General features: G+C 32.8%; 1 protein-coding gene across 2 annotated transcripts; it reads left to right on the forward strand.

The window, feature by feature from the left end:
* Positions 1-2,770: 2,770 nt before the first annotated feature.
* Positions 2,771-8,582, forward strand: LOC136200741 (metal transporter Nramp2). Of its 2 annotated transcripts, none has more exons than XM_065991170.1 (4): positions 2,771-3,616; positions 4,122-4,258; positions 4,375-5,052; positions 7,921-8,058. In XM_065991170.1, the coding sequence occupies exons 1-3, from the start codon at positions 3,018-3,020 to the stop codon at positions 5,037-5,039; spliced, it is 1,401 nt and encodes a 466-aa protein (XP_065847242.1). In that variant the 5' UTR covers positions 2,771-3,017; the 3' UTR covers positions 5,040-5,052; positions 7,921-8,058. The 2 variants fall into 2 exon arrangements, with proteins under 2 accessions (XP_065847242.1, XP_065847241.1); XM_065991169.1 differs by having other exon boundaries at positions 2,776-3,616; positions 4,375-5,027; positions 7,921-8,582.
* The last annotated feature ends 14,666 nt before the right edge of the window (positions 8,583-23,248 follow it).

Here is a 23,248-nt window from a genome sequence, read left to right on the forward strand (position 1 = left end):
GTTTAAGATCTTTAGTATCGCTAACCCACATCTCGAAGGACTCGCTTTGTTAAAGCAATGTCCGCTCAAACCATGATGAACTCGATTAGCTAAAGCAATGTTGGCTCACACCACGAACAAAGAATTCGCTTAGTTAAAGCACTGTTGGTTTACACTATGAAGACTCGCTTAGTTAAAGGATCTAAGTGGAAAGAGAAGCATGAAACTACCTCGATGCCTACCAATGAGAAATCGTACTCGATACTCATTCCAAATTTTTGCAAGTTGTTAAAGGTAGAAGGTAGACCTAATGGACTTAAAGTCGATTATGAAGTTTTTGAGTACATGGTCCAAATGAAGCTTGTTGGACACTAAGATAATAATTCTGATAAGTAGATGAAGGTTCAAGCTGGGGTGGAGAATTTGTTCTCCATTGAGTGACCAATTGATAGAGTCTACTGAAGTAGAAGAATTTACAACTGACGAAGAGGGGAGCATTCAGTTACTAGAAGCAAGCCAAAAAGAGAAATAAGACAACCTCTAAAGTTAGCGGATTATGTCACTTTTTCTTGTGTTGCTGCACAAGAGATTGAAGGAGTTGACGATCCTTCAACATATTCAGAAGCCATTTCCGGTGAGGATTATGGAAAATGGTTGATATCCATGCAAGAGGAAGTGAAATATCTTCAGACCAAACGTGGGAATTGGTGAAACTGCCAAAGAATAAGAAGATTGTTAGTTATAAATGGGCCTTCAAACGAAAAGATGGTCTTCCTAGCGTTGATGATGCTATACAAGGCATGATTGGTATATAAGGGCTATAATAATATACACGCTATCGATTTTAATGATGTTTTCTTTATTATTGTTAAACATAACTCTATTTGTGTTTTGGTTGCATTAGTTGCTATAAATGATCGCCTTCTTACATGGAGAACTATATGAGAAAATCTATATGGGACAACTGTATAGGTTAAAGGAGTCTCCCCAATAGTGGTATAAGCAGGTTTCCTTTATGATTGGGCATGGTTATTCTAGGAGCCAATATGATGGTTGTGTTTATTTCACAAGACTTGTAAATGTCTTATTTGATTATGCATTACATGTTGATGATATGTTTATTGATGCCAGGGATATGTCTAATATCAACATATAGCAAGAATGGTTGGGGTAGTTACTTCGAGATGAAAGATTTGGGAGTTGGCAAGAACATTCTTTGCATGGAGATCCTTATGGTTTAGACTTTTTGATGATCTGTGTCCATGTTCCGAAAATGATATTGAATATATATCACATGTAACTTACTCTAGTGTTGTTGGTAGTATAATGTACGCTATGGTTTGTACTCGTCCCGACATTTCACATACATCCAGTGTAGTGAGTAGATATATGTCCAATCCAGGTAAAGATCATTGGAATGTTGTGAAATGGATTCTGAGATATTTAAGGGGTATTACTAACGCTTGTTTAAAATTTAGAAGGAGTAAGTATATGATGGTTGGTTATGTTGATTCAGACTATGAAAGTGATCTTGACAAAATAAGATCCATCACATGTTAAGTATTTACCATTAGTAGTAGTGATGTCAGTTATTGGAAAGCTACCTTACAACCTATAGTTGCATTGTCCATTACTGAAGCATAATATATGACTCTAGTTGAAGCTGTAAAAGAAGTCATATGATTACAAGGTTTGATTGGTGAGCTCAGTTTAAGTTTGCAGAAGATTGTCGTTCATTATGATAACTAGAGTGCTGTGTATTTGACGAAAGACCAGATGTTTCATGAAAGAATGCAACACATTGATGTGAAATACCATTTTATTCAATATATTATTTGTAAAGAAAATATTACTGTCAATAAAATTGATATTGCACAAAATCTAGGCAACATAATGATAAAAACCTCTTCCAACAACTAAGTTCAAGCATTGCTTGAACTTGATCAGTATTGGAAATAACGGAGCTATCCGCAAAGGGCTCTATGGAGAATGAAGACTTTTGTGAAATTTCAAATCAAGGTGGAGATTTACAAAAATGATTTGAAATTCAGCAGATTCAGAATCGTGTATTTTGAATTTGAACATCGACTAAGTTGTCAAATATCACTTTAGCTCATTTTATGTTTATTTGTTTACATGTGATATTTCATCCCATTCATATGTACTTTTTTTTCTTCTATAAATACCGTGTATTAACATAAGTTTAATGCATTCAAAAGCAATTAATAATTCAATTGCTATTTAAGAGAAATTCTCTAAATTGTATATGTGTATTGAGATTAAGGGTATTTGTGTTTTATTTTCTGCATTCCTTTTGTACCACTTTCAGTTCTTCTTGTGGAATAAGTTTAGGTCTCCTTCGTCTGTGAAATAGACACACTATAGAACCATATAAATCTCTATATCATTTATTTTGCTGTGGTTTTATCTACCTAAATTTACCTAATATTGAACACAATAGCAACAAAAATTTAGCGAAAGAGTCAATTAATGGTCTTTTGTGTATGAATAGTGAGTTTTTATAGGCTCTTTGTGCTAAAATAATGGGTGAGGAGCTTCATGCACAAAATTGTAATTGTTCAGAGATTCAATCTGAGAAAATAATTAATGAAAAGCCTTATACATAAAAAAAAAAAAAAAAATGAAAATTCATATTTGGGATGTATTTTTCCTTTTTTAAAAATAAAAGTGCGATTTCAATCGCATACGTGTCAAGAGGTGAATCGCCAAGAAACCACCGGTTGCACGGATTGTTATCTCGGAAAGGCAACCTCATAACAAAATCCATTTTCGAAAGAAAATTGATGAAAAGAAAAGAACAAATAAACAAATAAAGAAGAAGAAGATATAAAAACCCATCAGCTGTGCGCACTTTTTTTTATACAGCGCAGCTACAACAAATCGATCATCTTCAACGTCATCCATTTGCAGTCCACAAGCATCACACCTTCTGCATCCCTTAACGAATATTTCGTCGGAGCATTTACAATTCCGGCGTCATTTCTAAGAATATTATTATATACCATTTTTGGACAACAATGAGAACCCAATTTGGAGAAGAAGAAAATTCTAGAGAAGGCGATAAAAAGGAGGAATCAAGCCGTCTATTACCGACACCAGCTCAAGCTCCGGTATCCTCACCGTCTGATAGTGAGGACTCCGAAGAAGTTGCTTTCGAAGCAAGAGAGAAAATCCTAATCGTCGATGTGGCTGGCCAAGAGGCAATCGATGCAAACGATTCTGTCCCACCATTCTCGTGGAAAAAACTGTGGTTATTTACGGGACCTGGATTCTTGATGAGCATAGCGTTTTTAGATCCAGGGAATCTAGAAGGAGATCTTCAGGCTGGGGCCGTCGCTGGATACTCGCTGCTGTGGCTGCTTCTATGGGCCACCTCTATGGGCTTGCTGATCCAAATGCTCTCCGCTCGGGTTGGCGTAGCAACAGGGCAACACTTAGCGGAGTTGTGTAGGGAGGAGTACCCAAATTGGGCTAGGTTGATTTTGTGGTTCATGGCGGAGGTGGCTCTTATTGGAGCTGATATACAAGAAGTCATAGGAAGCGCTATTGCCATACATATTTTGAGTAATGGAGTTTTTCCGCTCTGGGCAGGAGTTGTGGTTACAGCGTTGGATTGGTATTGAAAAAATTCCTTTCTCATTTTTCGCATGTTTGATTCTTGTCAGTTGTGTGCTTTCAGTTTTGCTGTTGAAACTTAGATTGCATTTAGTCCTTGCTGAAATCTTTTTGCTGCTTTAACTTTTGCATTTCGTCAGTATCTTCTCAAAAAGCTTGAGTGGTAAGAGTTGGAAATTTTTGAATAGCTGGATATGAACTTTTATAAGCATAATCATATGCACTTCTGTTAAACCAGCATTTCTGTTGGAGCAATAAAATGTTGATTTATAGCACATATTTGATTGAAACCATAAAGATTTGGAGAATTGGTATATAGTCAAAATGTGCTTCGTTTTATATCACGCCTTTTCTTTTTACTTTGGGTTGTGTTAGTTCTGTTTCTCAAGAATACCTTTGCGCGATGGAGCATATTGCCTAAGTGGGTTTTTTTTTTCACATTGATTGTTTTTTTGTTAAATTGACTTTTTTTTAATTGATAAGGTATTTTCTCTCTATGTTGCCAGTTTTATGTTTTTGCTTCTAGAGAATTATGGAGTGAGAAAGTTAGAAGCTGTGTTTGCTGTCCTTATTGCAACTATGGCTGTATCATTTGCGTGGATGTTTGGTGACACAAAGCCAAATGGGAAAGAACTTTTAACGGGTAAGTTTGTCATTAATTGTGAACATTCTGTATTCCAGAATTTAGTCCTTCGTTCAATAAAAATGTCCTTGTTGGATTTCATAGATGGCTGTGATTTATTCTGGTTACTGTTTTAGGTATATTAATTCCAAGACTCAGTTCGAAATCCATTCGACAAGCTGTGGGAGTTGTGGGTTGTGTTATAATGCCTCACAATGTGTTCTTGCATTCAGCTTTGGTGCAGTCAAGGGAGGTCAATCCTAAGAAGAAGGGTCAGGTTCAGGAGGCACTAAATTACTATTTAATCGAGTCCTCAATTGCTCTTTTTATCTCCTTTATGATCAACTTGTTTGTGACAACTGTGTTTGCCAAGGGATTTTATGGTACTGAACAGGCCAATAGCATAGGACTAGTCAATGCAGGGCAGTATCTTCAGGAAAAATATGGAGGAGGAACATTACCAATTCTTTATATATGGGGTATTGGCTTGTTGGCAGCTGGACAAAGTAGTACAATAACTGGTACATATGCTGGGCAATTTATAATGGGAGGATTTCTTAACTTGCGCTTGAAGAAATGGCTAAGGGCACTAATAACAAGAAGTTTTGCTATTGTTCCAACTATGATAGTAGCTATTGTGTTCAATACATCTGAAGCTTCCTTGGATATTTTGAATGAATGGCTAAATGTACTTCAGTCAATACAGATTCCTTTTGCACTTATCCCTCTTCTTACCATGGTTTCCAAGGAGCAGGTCATGGGGGTCTTCAAAATTGGACCTGTTCTTGAGGCAAGTTCTTAACTTCACTACTCTGGTAATTCTGTTTGTGTAATCTGGGCATCTGTATGTTTTTTTTTTTTTTTTTTGGCATCGGTATATTTGAAAAATAACTTGGGCATGCACAAAAAGTTCTTCGATAAGATTGGAGTTCTTAGGGAGAAAACAGAAACAATCCAACAATAACTGATATGCAGACATTCTCAGACTTCACTTGTTTGCGTGCAATTAAACTTCACCATTAGCTTGAAATTAGTCATTGGATTCATCTTAGTGTTTATTCCAGTTTTACTCTCACTCGTAATTTTGTGGAACTAGACTTCTATCAAGCTTCAAGCATGTTTTGTCAGGAGATACCCAAGATATTAAGAAGAAGAACGAGAACTACTGACCCAGAGAAAGAAAGGAGAAAAAAAAAAACTTTTTTAAGTCATAGAAGTCTTGCATGAGATGTTATTATGATATTTCTTAGATTTGGGTGGATTGTTCGGTTTCTTGTTCCTGATATTGGTGTTATATGCTAACTGGTTGAATAGCTAACGATTGAAAATGGATCACTTTTTAAACCTGATTCCAACATGAGGCATTGGCTTCATAAGATCAAGGATCCCATCAGAATGGTTGCTTTCAGACTTCAAATATTCAGATAGTAGGATCTAGTCAAACCCTATATGCTGATTTAGTTTGACTTTCTCACTAAATTGGGTCAAGCCTAAATGAGATCCATATACTTTTAGAATCTTCCCATTCTATGAGGTGAACTTAGGCACGCCCAATAAGTAAAGCTCAATAGGATTTTGGTACTTCCCATAAATGTGATGCACTTCTGCTGTTTAAATTTTCAGCGGTTTAACACATCGAAATGATTCTATAGAATTAGTCCAATACGTTATGGAAATATTTATTCAGAATTTGAGCCAAACAGATAAGGTAACTCCTTTATATCAATAATATAATACACCTTTAACTTATTAGGTAATCATCTGATAATGTTAGTTGCAAGAAGACTTCAAACTTATAAATCTTAAATACAACCAATAACTAGAAAGTACAACTTATTGGCTTATGATACCAGTTGACTGCACTTACTGTCAAATTCTCGAGTTATTGTATCAATCTGTCCGACACTTCTATTAGCAAATGCAATGCATCAATCAGTAGAGTTATTATCAATCTGTCTGACACTTCTATTAGAGAATTTAGTGTGGCTGACATGACTTGATTTCACGGTTTCGTATGATAGTTCATGTTAGAGCAAAGGAGAGAGAAACTTAAACCATAGGTGGCTACTAGCTAGTGAGAACTGAGAGGAAAAGTTGCTTCTTAATAGATGGATGAGGGATCGATCATGTTGGAGCTGAATGGTAAGACTAGGTAAGAGTTTCGATCATGCTGCATGCATGTTACTGTAGCTTCATCCAATTTCTATGACCTTTTGTAAATCTGCACTAGAAATCTAACGGATTTTGATTTACGACATAAATGGTCATGATAGATATAGTACTTTACCAATAAGATTAAGATGCATTTCCAGAACCAATAGGAACTCATATCAGTGTATACTTCATTTTTTTCAATTTGGATATCTGTAACTTGTATACTGATACCTTTTGCATTAGCAGAGCAGTTCGAGCACTGAAATTCTATATGTTATAATAATAAAAAAAAACAATTACTTCGGAATTGATCTTATCCTTTAATAATTTAAATTTGTCTTTCTTGAGTAATTAACTTTAATCCTTCAATAAAATACTATTTGTAAAATTCCTTGTTAAAATGCCAATTTATATTCCAACCTATCATTTTCCATTATGAATATTCCAAATTATGACACAAATTCTATCTCTATGAATATCGATATAGAAAAGAATAAAAAAAGATTGATTTTTCTATTGTATTTCGATTCTCTTTTTTTTTCCCGCTAAATTAGTATGTGATGAAATATATTTTCAGCATTTATGAAAGGAAGAAATTTAGGCACGTGTTGTAGGACATGTTTTGTGTGTGTGCTGTGTGCAAGTGTGTGTCGTTTGTAGCAGGGGTATTAAATAAAGGTGGGAGGGCTGTCTGTGAGTCAGGTATGTTTTGGCTATTTTGGGATCATCTGCATTTTGGCAGTGATATGGGGCTGTCTGTCCCTGTCCCTGTGAGTGAGTATTTCCTCTTTAATGTAATTACTTTTTGGGTTATCAGATTTGCACTGTTCTATTGCTCATTTATATCAGCAGATACTTCATCACTAAGGCTCATTCTATTCTACTCTTACCTATATTCATTTCACCAGTATTTTCTATCAAAGTCGCTCATCAGTTATGTACTTAATTATCACATAGCCAATTATTCATCTTGGCTTTCCTGACCATGAATGGTTCATATAAATATCTCTTCAACCTATTCTAGTACACTTACACATTGAGTAAGATATAACAAACATATCAATAATCAATTAGATGATGGATTACTATAACTTGTTAAGTTAAAGACACAAACCTCAGTTTTGGGACTTACTGAGAAAGCAGTGAATTATGTTTGAGAATTGAAATGTTTGAATAGAATGCTTCCCATGTCTTTTCATGGGAAGACATATCTCTGACTTTTGTGTTCTAGCTTAAGCAGCTAAAGTGCAATGGCTGTCAACATAAACTCCATGAACGTGCTGTATTTTATCACCTGTTAGTGAATCAACCTTTGATATTCTTTCATGCTTTTGCAAATGGCAGTCAGAGTTTTTTTTTGTAATCTTCAGTTAAAGAATATGCATCCTATTTGGTAGAACACGAGTGGGTAAGGGCACTTTAATTTGTACTTTGTGCGATCATTCAGAATTCTGCATAAGTAGCATGTTAGTTATATATTATGTGCTGATTTTGTTTTTGTTCTAATTCTATTTCCTTTTATCTTGCAGAGATTGGCATGGACAATAGCTATCCTCGTTATACTTATAAACGGGTATCTATTGCTTGATTTCTTTGTGTCTGAAGTTAAGGGATTTCTGTTCGGTTTGTTAGCCTGTAGCGGAACAGTTGCATATGTATCATTTATTGTATATCTCGTCTCACGAACCACTAGTCTTTCATCTAAATGGGTCAGCTTAGAAATGAGCAAAAGTAACTCCTACCCTGGAAATTGAGTTATTATAAAGCTTCAAGAATTACATATCAGAATAATGACACAGTTCCCCCACATACAGCATGAGAGTTGTTTAAACTCTTGCGACAGTAGAACAGAAGAGACTTGTATAGTTATTATCACTAACCACGGTGCATATGAAAGGTGAGTTATAATCTTACTACTTTCTGCACCAAAGGAGTTATTGAGCATATATATGTTGGGCGGATGCATCTTTGTAGCAAGTGTAACTATAGGTTTTAATGTTGGTAGTTAGCTGATCTTAGGATGGAGATGTTAATCATTCTTTTCTTGCAAACAATGAATCATGTATCATAGTCGAAATGTCTTAGTTTACTTCGGGGGGGACTAGATCAAACACAACAGAATGAAATTTACAGAACTCTTTGATGCTGAGAATACTCTTGTTTTGGAATATGTTGTTATCTTGTTTTTCTAGTGCTTATAACTTGTAGACTAGATTGACAAATATTGTTTTGGCAGCTTATCCTATTTTATCAATGTGTGTTACGTCTGGGGGAAGTAAAGAAGGAAATGAAGGGAACATGCATCTACCTAGAATAATATACTGTAATTAATAATTAGAAGATATGATGCATGATCAGAAGGAAGATTCCCATTAGCAATGCATAATGCGTTACACTTATAATGACTTTACTCCATAATAAATTCAAATTCTTGTGCATAATTAACTAACGACACTGAAAATTGAACTAATTTCTACTTTGAGTAAATTTTAAACAAAATTCGAATCACTGGTGCATCGGTACTGATATTTGATAAAATTGAGAAGGGAGAAGAAGAAGAAAAGGAGAGCAAAGATTGAGAGAAAGAAACTATACTGACTTCATTGATAAAAAATAGAAAAACAAGTTACATGGAATATAAGTCTGTTGCACCAACAATGACGTGCTACAGGGATTTAGGGAAAACAAGACACGTGCAATTTCATCTAACAAATTAATTTAACGTTTTCTGAATTAAAACGCAGCAATTGTAACCAAAATGACACTGCAATTTTAATTCATATAACAGGTACCTAGGGTTTAGTTTATTTGTTTTTTAGTATTTATCTTTTACTAAAAAGAATTTCCTTCAAAAAAAAAAAAAAAAGATTTGCGTAGGTATTAAGTAAAGCATGTACTTAATTGCTACATAATACTAAGTTTATCATGTTGACTTTAGGGAATTTCGTGGATCTGCTTTGCGTTGACTCAAAACTCTTTATTGTTTGTTTTGTTTCAACAACTCCTGGGGCATTCCAACATTAACGTTTTTATATCGGCACCATTGTCAGTTTTTATTCTTTTAAAAAAATCTTTTTTCTTGTAAAGTTCACATTAATTTCTGGAATAAGCTCTAAATTGATTTTTTAGCATCTTTGTGAAGTATATATATATATATATATATATATATATATTTCTTGTAAGTTTATATAATTTGAAGTAATTTTAAGTTTATATATGTATATATTTCTTTTAAGTTTATATAATTTGAAGTAATTTTAGATCCATATAATAATGGGTGGCTTTAAGGATCAGTTTGCAAATATTAAAACATTTGGACTACCTGTTAACCATTAGACTTAAAAAAATTTGGCGGGTTGCGATAGTGTCTCACTATTCGATGCGTGACATGTAATTTTCGTGGAAAATATGTTGCATGAACAAAGAGTGGATTGAAGATATTAAAATTTTATTCGATAATTCACTTAATTACTTAAATTAAAATATTAAGTATTTATTTAGTTAAGTGCGTTTGATAACGGTTGTTTTTTCACGATTTAAATTAGTTAATTAAGTAAAAATCACTTATTTTGATAAGTCAAAATATTTAACCTAGCATTTTAAGTTAAACTTTATTAACTAATATTTTTATAAAAGTTACATCATTTAATACTTTCAGTACTTATAGGCCATGTTTGGCAAATAGCTGTTAGCGGATCACATTTTTAGTTAACTGATTTGATTAGCTGATTGTGTAAACTTGTTTGGTAAAATTTAACTGATCGCTAATAATTGTTTATCTAAAATGGCAAATAATAACAAATTAGCTTTTTGAATCCAATAAGCTCTTTCAAACCAATCTTCACCAAACAACACAATTAAAGGTTTGACTAGTTAAAATCTCTAAAATGACTCAAAATCTCTAATTTTACCCAAAAGGGCTCTTTACCAAACTGTGTCATAATATTTAACTTTAAGTATTTAATTTTTTAACACTTAATTTTCAGTTTTATTAAATAGTACTTAAATTCTTGATTTTTGGTGCATTTGCGACGGTGATACTTTTTTTTATGTTGAATTATATTCTTAACTAAAAATCAATGGTAATAAAATAGATATATTTTGTTCAATAACGGTAATAATTGTATAAAATATATATATCAAAATTTTGCAAATCAGAACTTCCAAACTCTCAAATATATTTGATTCCATCCACTCCACAAAATTATCAGTTTGATCCAAATATATCGTATGCTCAAACCATCAAATGTTCCATAATTCGAAACTTTACTACTCTCCTCGTCCAATGATGTCAGGCTACTACTTTCGTACCATATCTTCAAGAATCGTATATGATTCCTGGAAATACGAGAAGGGATAGTTAGGGTTGTCTGTCATGTAAGAAGGATGTCCAAATAGCGGGTTCGTTGTACAGACAGGAGTGCATCCAATCAAAACATTAATTGTGGGGTTGGTCCAAGAACTCGATTGTTGGCTTGTTCTTTAGAGGTTGAGTTGCGGTGGGATGAGGGCTTAAGATACATTCTGATGCCAAAATTAGTAAGATTTTCACGAAAAATATTAAAAGGAATATAGAATATGTCCTAAAAAGAGAGAAAAATACATTTTTTTATAGGGAGGGGTGAGATTACCTTGTTACCTCTAAGTGAATGATGACTTCTAACTCGGTGTAGAAGCTTGTAAGGCTCTTAGGCCCTGCTTTTTTTTTACTGAAATGAAATGAAATTAACTGAATTGAAATTAAATTAAATTAAAACTTAACTTAACTAAATTGAATGCTACTAAACTTAACTAAATTGTAACAAATAATTATAATTATAATAAATTATATATATATATATATATATATATATATAATATGATAGATTTTATATATAAATAATTATAATTATAATAAATAATGATATATTATATATTATATATAAATTAGAGGTGGCAATTTCTGACACGAAAACACGATTATAGAGTCAACCCGACTGACACGACACGATTGACACGAAAATCATTTTTCTAGCATTTATAACATATAAAACCATATGGAACATAAATATGAGATAACACGATTTTGACACGAAACACGAAATTGCCACCTCTAATATAAATAATTATATTTATAATAAAAATTTATAATAAATTATAAATTATATATAAGTAATTATAATTATTCTTACAAAAAAAAGTAATTATAATTATAATAAATAATGATGAATTATATATAAATAATACTAAATTATAAATTATAATAATAAATTATATATAAATAATTATAATTATAATAAATAATGATGAATTATATATAAAGAATAATAAATTATAAATTATATATAAATGATAATAAATTATATATAAATAATAATTATTATAATAAATAATGATAAATTATATATAAATAATACTAAATTATAAATTATATATAAATAATAACAAATTATATATATAATTATAATAAATAATGATGAATTATATATAAATAATGCTAAATTATAAATTATAATAAATTATTTATATATATAATTATAATAAATAATGAAAAATTAATGAAATTAAATTAACTGAACTGAATGCTACTGAACTTAACTTGACTTAATTTAATCTAACCTAACCTAACTTAACTTAACTGAACTTACTTATATTGAAATTAAGTAAAAAAGAACAGGACCTTAGATCCATTGTTGGATGCGCATCTTGATAGTCACAAACCCATTTATACGGCCCAAACAACAATGCCACAAGTAGGTTTGACTATTATCTAATTTAAGTCTCTTTGTATCAATGGCATGCACTGGCATTTCATTCTCTAGAATATATATTCCATTTGATCCGATACTAGAAAAGTAATAAACACCTTCTTATGAAAAGTGCAACCATTGTTCTTTATTGAAATCTCAAATCAATCATTGTCTAAACAATTAATAGAAATAATATTACAATACATTTCAGGTGCATATAAATAATTTATTAGCTCCAAAACAAGCCCTGATGGTACAATGAGAGAGTAATACCTAGTAGCTCGTGCATCAATCCTTGCTCCATTCCCAACTTTTAGGATCATCTCTCATTTCTTCAGTTCCATGATCCTTCTTAGTTTCTGCATATTTGTACAAATATGAGAACCACATTCGGTATCTAATACTCATGTGTTGGACATTTGAACTGTATTTATTTCAATATATAACATACCTGAAGTAGAAGCTTCACCAAGCCTCTTCTCCTTTAGAGACTCAATGTACTCTGTATAGTTTCTTTCTAGTGCCCATTTTACCACAATGGTGGTACTCGCCTTTTGTGTTGATGAATTGTTTCCCTTTACCATGCTAAAAATGCTTAGCATTGGGTTTCTTGAAGTTCTTGCGCATAGAAGCTTTGTCCTTTTTCTTGCTAAAACCTTTCATAACCATGGTAGAATTATATTTTCTTGACGTCGGGTTGAATAACTTTTAACATATTTAAAAGCTCTATCACTGATGTATCTAGGTTATTCATTTGTTAGTTCATGATGAACTGAGAAGAATTATCTGGTAGAGATTGAAGAACTAAGTCCACACTTAGCTCATGATCTATAACAAACCCGATCATTTTTGACACAATGTGACAACATAGAGGATCCTTCCTACATCTTGGAGTAGAATAGGAGTTTAGATATCCCATATCGTTCACTCTTAATCTATTTCTCAAATAGCTTATTAGTTGAATAATCATGGACCTACCATCCATTTTTTTTTATGTTTCTACAAGTCAGCCTACATGGATGCTAACATAATACATGATAAAGTTAGTAAGATTGTCATGAAAAGTATTAAAAGGAATGTAGAAGCTGGTAAGGATCTTAGATCCACAGTTGGATGGGGATATTGATAGTTACAAGCACATTTATATGGCCCAAACAACAATATCACAAGTAGGTTTGACTATTATCTAATATAAGTCTCTTGGTATTAATGGCACACACTGGCATTTCATTCTTTAGAATATATATTCCATTTGACACAATACCAGAAAAGTAATAAACACCATTCTTATGAAAAGTGCAATCATTGTTCTTTATTGAAATCTCAAATCCATCACTGTCTAAACAATTAGTAGAAATAATATTATGAGACATTTCAGGAACATATAAATAATTTATTAGCTCCAAAAACAAGCCTTGATGCTAGAATGAGAGAGTATTTCCCAATAGTCAGTGCATCAATTGTCACGTCCGTGTCCAAAAATATTTAATAGTAAATTACATAATATTTTCAAGTTTATTAATTAACTCGTGAGGTGTTATAGGCATATAATATGAGCTAATTTAATGTTTTCAGGTATCAATTATGTATAATGAGGAAAATAATTTTTATAATTTAGTTAAATTTAAAGTAATGGGTTAGATTTAATAATCTACAGGTATAGTATTAAGTTAATAATTAGATAAATTGAGGAACAAAGGAAAGATATATGGAAATATGAGGAGTAAAGTAAGTTTTGTTTTTAATTAGGGGTTGAATTGAATTTTTGGAGAGGGGAATTTAAAGGAGTCCCTTACTCTCATGGATAAGGGGGATTCATCTTCTTTTCTAGATCCTTCTGTTTACGGGAATCACAAGGATAGTATGAGGATCATCTTCCTGAAACTTCCACTCCCTTTCCATATTCCTGACCTTGATCTCTCTATCAAAGGGTTCTCACTCTTCTTTTCGGGGAGGAAAATCGCTCTCTTACACCCATGGCTGAACGATAAAACTCTTTTTGCTATGCGGATCGACCATCATCCTGCATCCAATCAAGAAGTTTAGGTAAACAAAATTTTCTCTTTCAATTTCGTTTTATTTTTCCCTACTTTGAACTGGTATGCTGGTCTGTTTCATTTGAGGATATTATGGTTGTTGAGTTATGGGGATTATTCTCTCACTTTAGCGTTAGATTCGAGTTCCTTTTTGACAGATTTACACTCTGTTTAACTCTTGTTTATGGCTATGTTTGGAGTTCACTAGAACTTGTTCTTAGTTTCTTTTATGGTTTTGAGAAGATGTTTGGATTGCCTTTTGATTGGAGGAATTGAACATTGTTTGTGAGGAATGAATATTAAGTTGAGTTGAGAAGATGATGTTTTGAGAAAGTTTTGAGAAATTTCGATTGGGGAAGGTTGGAGGTGTATCACTCTGACCTTCAATTGTTCAATTGTTGGCTTTTTGAGGGTCCCAAAGGATCGATTGATACATGGATGGAGTTTGGTCAAGGTATCATAGGAATACACTGAGTTCTTGTCATTGGGAAGTTTTCCTTTTTAGTCTTAAAATATAAATTCCTCTATTGCCTCTTAAAAACATAGTTACTCCTCAACACGTTGAAACACCTTTCCACGTGATTTTGATTTGACAAAATTATTTAAGTAATTGATAAAAAATATTCTAACACATTAAATTTAAATGCTTTGATTTATTTATATTAATGTGTTTGTTCAATGTTGAGTTTATTTATCTATAAGACATTAAAATTCAAAAGTCTAAAAGCCCATGAGTGGAAGTCAAGCCCAAGTCAACATGATCAAAGACCTCACGGCCCAAGAAGACGAAACGTAGCCGTTTCAAGCAAAACGACGACTCAGCGTGAAGAAGGATCGAGAAGCCTTCTAGCAAAAGCTTCAAGAGGAAGCTACTGAGTCAAGCGACAAGCAGTCAGGACAACGGCAGACAAGGATCAACTTCTAAACAAAGTATTTCTACTTTGGGTAAAGTTCAGAAGGCGCAGGAAGCTGTCTGGAAGACTTTGCCAAAAATGTCGAAACATTCTGTGTGCCAGACGAAAAGCTGTCGAGCACTGCCGTAGACAGAAGATGCAAGAATCTCATTGGCCAACGACACTGAACGCGTACTGAGTGACAACGACAGGAAGCCGTTTCCCTCCAACGGTTATTTCGAAATTCGAAATGACCAGGTGCCTCAAGTGTCACTATATAAAGGTCATCCATTTGCTTCAATCGATGCAGATCTTCAATTAGCTGAAACGCTGACCAAATTGCTACAAGAAGTTCTGTGAGAAAAGCAAAGCAAAAACCTTACACCAATTTCCATATTATTGTGTAAAGGTCTAGAATGATTTTCAATCATCTAAAGTGTCTTAGCAATTGTTGTTTAGGACAAACACTTTATCATTTTTAGAAGAATAGAAAGGAGAGGCTGAGTATTCGGTTATAGTACTCAACGGTAGATATAGGAGTGAGTAGAGGTATAGAGGAAGGTACTCTTGTATACTTAGCTTCTATTGTAAAAGGTTTCGTGCTCTACCTTTATAGAGCTCAGTAGAGAATTCGAAAACTAGGATAAGTCTGCTGAGTAATATCTTTCTAACCCTTAAACTCCTTTACATATTGCTTGCTATAAAACTGACTAAGTAACGAGCTCACGCTGAGTTAAGTATACTAAGAAGCTGAATTCAGGAATAGACTCTAAGTGCTATTTCCTGATTCAAGGAAAGAAACAGACTTAGTCACAAGTTGACTAAGCTTGTGTCTTCAAACTGCTTAGTCACGCTGTGTAAACCTTTTCATAAGAAAAGAAGTCAGTCTTAACGGACAAAATTTTAAATAGTTCCTATCCCCCATTGGAACTAACTTGTCACGTTATAAGGGACCAACACTCAATTCTTTGGTTTTTCTTCCTTTATCATGGATAGACACTCTCTGTATTAGATTAATTTGATTTTTGTCCTCCAGTGATTGATGGGGATATGAATGGGTATTGATTAAATTAATGAGGATATGGAAAGGGTGACTTTTGTTTTTGAGACTAATGAGTCAAGAAGAAACAAGGCATATTCCTCATCATACCATTCTCAGGAATCATGGAATTCTGATAGAGTTAGAAAGAAAAAGATTGGAAAGTTCCATCTTTATTATATCTACTCCTGTGGCATAATTCGAACTGTCAAATTAGCAAATAAATTATGGGGTAATTACATGTTATCTTAATTTAATGGATGACAAAAGCAAATAGATTGATGTGTGAGTGCTATTTTATACCATGTTTCACTAGTAATTGATATAAGTATACAAGAGGTCATATTGAATTTTTAAATATCTGATGTGATTAACTATTATCAAATTATCAAATACCCATTGCCATTTCTTTAACTATATATACATGTTGCTTTGATACCACAATATTTCTTCATACTTACTTTTATCTATAGTTGAAAATTAGATTTGTAAACATGTGATTTGATTAATCATAATTAAAAAAAAGTTCAATTTGGCATGTGGAGTACGATTAAGAAAAATCTCCCTCCTTGCTGCCATATTAGATTTGCTGTTTTAATTACAGCAACAAGAAACACCAATGGGTTCATTGCTACTTTAGGTTTGATATCTATTGTTATCTCACATTTGCATCTTCTTACCCATCGATATTTTCATCATATTTTGTCCATGATGACCATCCTCAACACTTTCCAATTTCTTGTAAATAATCATCAATTTTTGGTTAGTTTATAAGTAAATTAATTTCTCTAAATTTTGAAGTATTTGTGGTTAGTTAACTCTACCATTAATTGATTATTCGGTTTAACTATTTAGAGTATTTAAGTCGTGCTGATAGTAATCTAGTAGAAATTAGTGTAGTTAGAATTCATTAGAACTACGTGGCTTTGATTCCCAAATCGTAGTTTAGTGGGATACGTAGGAAGCTTGAAAATAATGTATTATCGAGTCCAAGCCAATTAGATACCTTAACTTAGAGGGTTTAAGGAAAATTCTTATTTCGGTTTGTTTAATTATTAGATTGGATTAGTAAAGGTACAAGTGTTAAGATCGTAGCATTCGTGTGGTGTGTTAAATTTTGTGATATAGAACTATTGATTTGATGTTACTGCTGAATGAATTTTGTTTTCAAGACAAGTTTGGTGATTATAGATCATTGGAAATAAAATTTGTTACTGATTGTAGTGTCGAGCTGCAGGTTTTACGGTATTAAGTTATGATGTAATTTTGTTCAATTAACGGTGATAAACTTGATAAATGCTTATGTAATAAGTCAGGGGTCATTTCTTAGAAATTGGAACCGTACTATAGATGATCATGTGTTCGTTATCTCGTCTCTTCGTCCTACCCGATGCCGTTTAAGGCCGGGTTTGACATCAATTATTGCTCCATTCCCAACTTTTAGGATCATATCTCGTTTCCTCAGTTCCATAATCCTTATTAATTCTTACATATTTGTGCAAATATGAGAAGCACATTCAGTATCTAATACTCGTATGTTAGACATTTGAACTATATTTATTTTAATATCGAACATACCTAAAGTAAAAGCTTCATCAAGCCTCTTATTCTTTAGAGACTCAGGGTACTCTTTATAGTTTCTCTTATAATGCCCCTTTTTACCACAATGGTGGTACTCGCACTTTGTGTTTACGACTTATTTCCCTTTACCTTGCTAGAAATGTTCATCGTTGGTTTTCTTGAAGTTCTTGTGCAAAGGAGCTTTGTCCTTTTTCTCGCTAGAACCTTCCACAACTGCAGTAGAATTATATTTTCTTAATGCCAGGTTCAATAGCTTTTAACATATTTAAAAGCTCTATCACTGATGAATATAGGTTGTTCATACGGCACCCCCAATGACTTTTTGTCTAGGAAGCGTTAGAAGCAAATTTCTCAATCATCACATTGCTCCGCCTGCCTTGGGGTGTCATCGGGACCTGTGGATTTGGCTGCTCGTTAGTGCATGGTGTGTTGGTCAACTCCCTCCCCTACTCTAGGGTTTGTGGGTGTTTTAGCTGGAGGAATTCCTAGATCCTTTTGTTGTCTTCACCATCACCGTTTGTGTGGCGAGCATCTGGCGTCGAGCCTCGGTTTGGCCGTTTTGGGTTGTTTGAAACTGGTGCAACATTTTCAAGAGTTGGGCTACGGGGTCCTGACTAGCGCCTGTGGAGGAGCTAGCTATTGCGCCGTCCGTGAATATGAGGTGGGCGACTGTTGCTTCCAGCTTTTGTTGGCGGGTAAGTTGGTTTATTCCCATTATTTCGTTGGTGGGTGTGGGCTTCACGGGTTGGGGTGTTTCAAACATGTTGGGGGAGAGAAGAAAAAAGAGAAGGGTTTTAAAATATTTCGATCGACGCTCATCGCACCAAAGTTTGAGGAGCCAACCTTGCTATATGCGAGAGTTCCACTTGTGCTGGGAGCGGTCTCCTAGAGACACTCTGAGGATCAAGTTAGAAATAATTGTCTAGAGAGAGAAAGTTCAAGTGTTTAGAGAGATGAGAGATTACCCCTTTTGTGAGTTCCTTTGGAGATATCTATGGGTTTCCCAGCAGTAGTAAGTGAATGACTTGGATGCCCCTAGAGGTGAGCCCCTATGGGGTGAGATCTATCTGGTGGTCCGGGTCTAATGGGGACTCGAGGTCGAGGTGTGGGGTCGACGTCCTGCTTATTAGGTTGATCTTTCATCTTCATCATTTAGTATAAACAAAAAATTTATCACAATATATACTATAAAAAATGATCTCACATACTTTAGTTATATCCATAATGAGAATAAGATATTAGGAAGAGAAGAAAATAATTTATAGTAAAAATGGGAAAGGTGAATGAGTGTTGAGTGAGAAGTACTACGTTGTAGCAATTCTATGTAATCAAGGTTGTAATATAATATTTATTTCTTAAAAGGGCTAATGTTCAAGCATATGGCTCTCTGATAGCGCTTCTAGTATTTTGATGTCTTATTTTTACGATTGTGCTTTTAATGTTTTTCATATTCAATTAACTATAAATTTACCCAATAGAGAAGAAGATGAGTTAAACAATGTTGATTAAAAGTGGAATTTGGAGTTCTTTCATCTCCGCTGTTGTTCAACGAATATGGGTCTTGTCATCTGACAAGTTTGGTTTTGTCTTGTCATTTGACAAGTTTCTTCTTTCCTTTTCAACTTTTGCATCAAAAGTTATTTTTCCATCTATGACATCATCAAATAATCACTATGGAGAATGCATTCTAGCTAAGATGAGAGCTTTTCAAGGAAATCTCAGTCCTCAGCTAGCCGAGGCCATGTCTATCAAAGAAGCTTTAAGTTGGATTAAGATACATCGCTCAGTGAGAAAATTCAAATTCAGTCGGATTGTCTCGTCATAGCCAAGGCAATTCAAATGGATTTAGAAGGTTTTTCATATTTAGTTGATATTATTTCTGACTGTATTCATTTATTACGAGATTTAGAGTTATGTTCTATCTCATTTATTAAGCGTTCAGTGAATTCGGTTGCACTGACTTTAGGAAAAGCGGTTAATTTTGTGTCTGTTCAGGGTGAGTGAGCATGTCCACCACCATTTCTAAGCAATATTCTTTAATCTGATTTAAGTTAATAAAACTTGGTACTATTTAAAAAAAAAAGGTTGTAATGGAATGGAATAATGATTTAATTATCATATTTGATTGACAAATTTTAATAAAATTAATAAAGTACAATTATCATTGCAATAAGTATGTTTATTTAGTTAAACACAATATTAATGTTTTTTACGCTTTTCTCATTTTTTTTTGTTTTTTGTTTTTCGGTTTTCTTTTTCTTTTTTTCGTGTTTTCATGTTTTTTTCGTTTTTTCTCTTTTCCGTTTTTTCTCATTTTTCGTGTTTTTTTCTCATGTTTTCATGTTTTTTCGCATTTTCGATTTTCGTTTTTTTTCGTTTTTTGTATTTTTTTCTCGTTTTTGGTTTTTCACGTTTTTCTCTTTTTCGGTTTTTCTCTTTTCATTTTTTTTTTGTATTTCACTATTGGTAATAAAGGGGCGTTTGGTTCGCGTAGGGGTAACCGAATGAAATCAAGAAATAGAAACAAGAGGAATAGAATGGAATGATCCTCAATGCCATTATCTGTTTGTTTTGGTTCTAGAAAGGAAATCATATACCACTGTTTCCCTTTGTGACTGTTTGGTTCAAATGAGACAATAAACCAGAGTTATTGATTGTTTTTAACAACAATTTTTATACATACATGTGCATGCATTAATAGATTAATCACATATAAATATAAGAATTAAAATCAATTACTTCAACTATTAAACAGAAGAAACTGAATAAAATTAATTAAAAAATACATAAATATTATATTTTTTAAAAAAGTAATTATTTTAAAATAATTAAAAGTAAATACTAAAACTGAATAGTATGATAAAACAAATAAATTTGGTCAAAGTTATTTTCAAGGGAAAAAATAAAAATACATAATATAAGGATCAAAAGTGAAATTAGTCTAGAAATAAAAATATATATATATATATATAAGGAACAAACGGAAAATTAGAAAAGTAAAATTTGGTCAAAACTATTTTTTGAGAAAAAAATTAAGAATATATGAGTATAAGGATCAAAAGTGAAATTAATTCAAGGATAAAAAGTAAAAATAAATAAATATATGGACCAAAATAAAAATTAAAAAGTAAAATAAAGGCTAAAGTAGAATTTTATAAGACGGGTAAAGGTTCAAGATAGTAAATGAGGGGAAATGAAACACAAGATTAAGCATAAAGTGAATAAAGAATTAATAAAACAAACACCAAGAAAGAGAATGAAATATACTCATTCCTCTGACTCTTTCCAGAAACCCATAAAATAAACACCCTCTAAAAATATAAGGTTAATCGTAATGGGGATTCAAACTTATTTTGTTCATAATTCTAATTACATAAATTTGCAAAGAAAAAATTAAGTGATGTATTTGTGGTTCTATTACAATAAAAAAATTATATGACTATCCAAACATGATAATAAACTTTTATTATAATAGATATTCCATCATAACGCGCACTACAATGTACCAAAGATAACCTATAAAAATGAAGAGATTATAAAAAAATTTAGAGAGGAGAGTAAGGTTTTTAAAACAAACAAAAACAAATTCAAATGGGATTGACTGCGTGGGAATCTCTTCTGAAAAATAAGAGGTTGCAATAATTTATTTTATTAGTTTTCTCAATAAGGAAGTTTGATGAAGTTTATACGACTTTCTTGCAAAAACAAGTTAAATGAACTTCATCTGCCTTTTTTTATTGGAAAGTGTAACTCAATCTTAATTGTTGGATTACAAGAAACATAAAAAAGTCGGATGAAATTCGTCTTATTTTTTTATTTTTTACAAAAGTGATGTGAAATTTGTCCAACTTCACTTCACTCTAATTAGTTGAGCACCATCCAAAGAAATATTCCTAATTAGTTTAGCATTTGTCTTCCTTTTGAGGTGGAATTACAAGGTGTTATGCAGGGCATTCGTATGGTTTGGGGATAAAGGATGTAAGAAGCTTTGGATTGAATCAGATTCAAGCTATGTTGTTAATTTGCTAAAATCAAGATCCAAGACTGTTCCTTGGCGTTTCCGACAAGATTGGATATTTTGCATTTCCCTTGTCTCCCAAATGACAATTTTTGTTTCGCATATTTTTAGAGAAGGAAATAGGGTGGCAGATTCCTTAGCTAACCATGGTCGATATGCTTATTCATTGATTTCATGGAATTCTTCACTTTTCTTCTGCTCACATCTTGTGTCTGATGACTTGGCGGGACTGCCCCAGTTTCGATTCCGCTAGTTTATATGTATTTTATTTCGCTTTTTTGTTTGTCCTTTTTTATTTATTTTGTACGGATCTTCTCTTCTCTTTTAATAATATTTTGGATCCGGCTCCATTTGATTCGAAGTGTGCTAACCTTGTTAGGATACTTTGGTTCTTTTGGGTTGACCTCCAAGTCTTCAATTAAAAAAATGAATAATGCTCCTTATGAGTTAGAAAGGCTTAATGTATATTTACACCTTTAAATTTGGTAAATTTTGTCTATTAGCATCCTGAACTTTTTAAATAACATATCACACGCTTATAGTTAGTTTTAAAAATCTATCACACACCTATAGTTAGCTTTAAAAACCTATCACACATCTAAAATTGGCTCATTTGGACCTATTGCACACAAAATCATTGATCTGTCATCTTTGACCGATGCGTGCTATAGAAAAAAAAAGAAAAACGTTAGTTCGTTCTATATGTCACCTTATATATCAAAGATGACAGATCATCGATTTTGTGTACAAGAGGCCCGAATGAGCCAATTTTAGGTGGGTGATAGATTTTTAAAACCAACTATAGGTGTGTGATATGTTTTAAAACTAAGGGTCCGTTTGTTTTACCTATTGTTTGTTGTTGCTGCTTGCTGTTACGGTTTGCTGTTGGAAAAAACTATTTTTCCAAAAAGCAGAGATTCTCTGCTTTTGTAAAAGGCTGCTTTTCGGGTGTAAAAGACAAACAGGAGATCACTAACCAAACACCTAATACTGCTTTTCAGATGTAAAAAGCAAACAAGAGGTAACTAACCAAACACCTAAAACTCTCCCTTATGAAGTGAAAAGGCAAAAAAGAGTATGAAAAGGATCAACCAAATATCCTCTAACTATAAATATGTGATATGTTATTTAAAAAGATGAGGATGTCAATAGATAAAATTTGTTAAGTTTAAGGACGTAAATATACATTAAGGAGGTGTTTGTTTGCTCATTTTCATGCTCTTTTACCTTTTCACTTTAAAAGGGAGAGTTTTAGGTGTTTGGTTAGTGACATCTTGTTTGCCTTTTACATCTGAAAAACAGTATTGAGTGTTTGGTTAGTGATCTCCTGTTTGCTTTTTATACCCGAAAAAAAGTTTTTTACAAAAGCAAAGAATCTCTGCTTTTTGAAAAATCAGCTTTTTCAAATAGCAAACAGCAAACCGTAACAGTAATAGAAAATAGTAACAGCAAATCGTAACAACAAACAGCAAACAGCAACAATAAACAATAGATAAAACAAACCGGTGGTAAGAAAAATAGAGTATAATATATTGTGTTGAGTTGAGAAGAAAGGGGGGAG

This window comes from Euphorbia lathyris, chromosome 7, assembly GCF_963576675.1.
Source record: "Euphorbia lathyris chromosome 7, ddEupLath1.1, whole genome shotgun sequence".
In the NCBI taxonomy this organism is placed as follows: domain Eukaryota; kingdom Viridiplantae; phylum Streptophyta; class Magnoliopsida; order Malpighiales; family Euphorbiaceae; genus Euphorbia; species Euphorbia lathyris.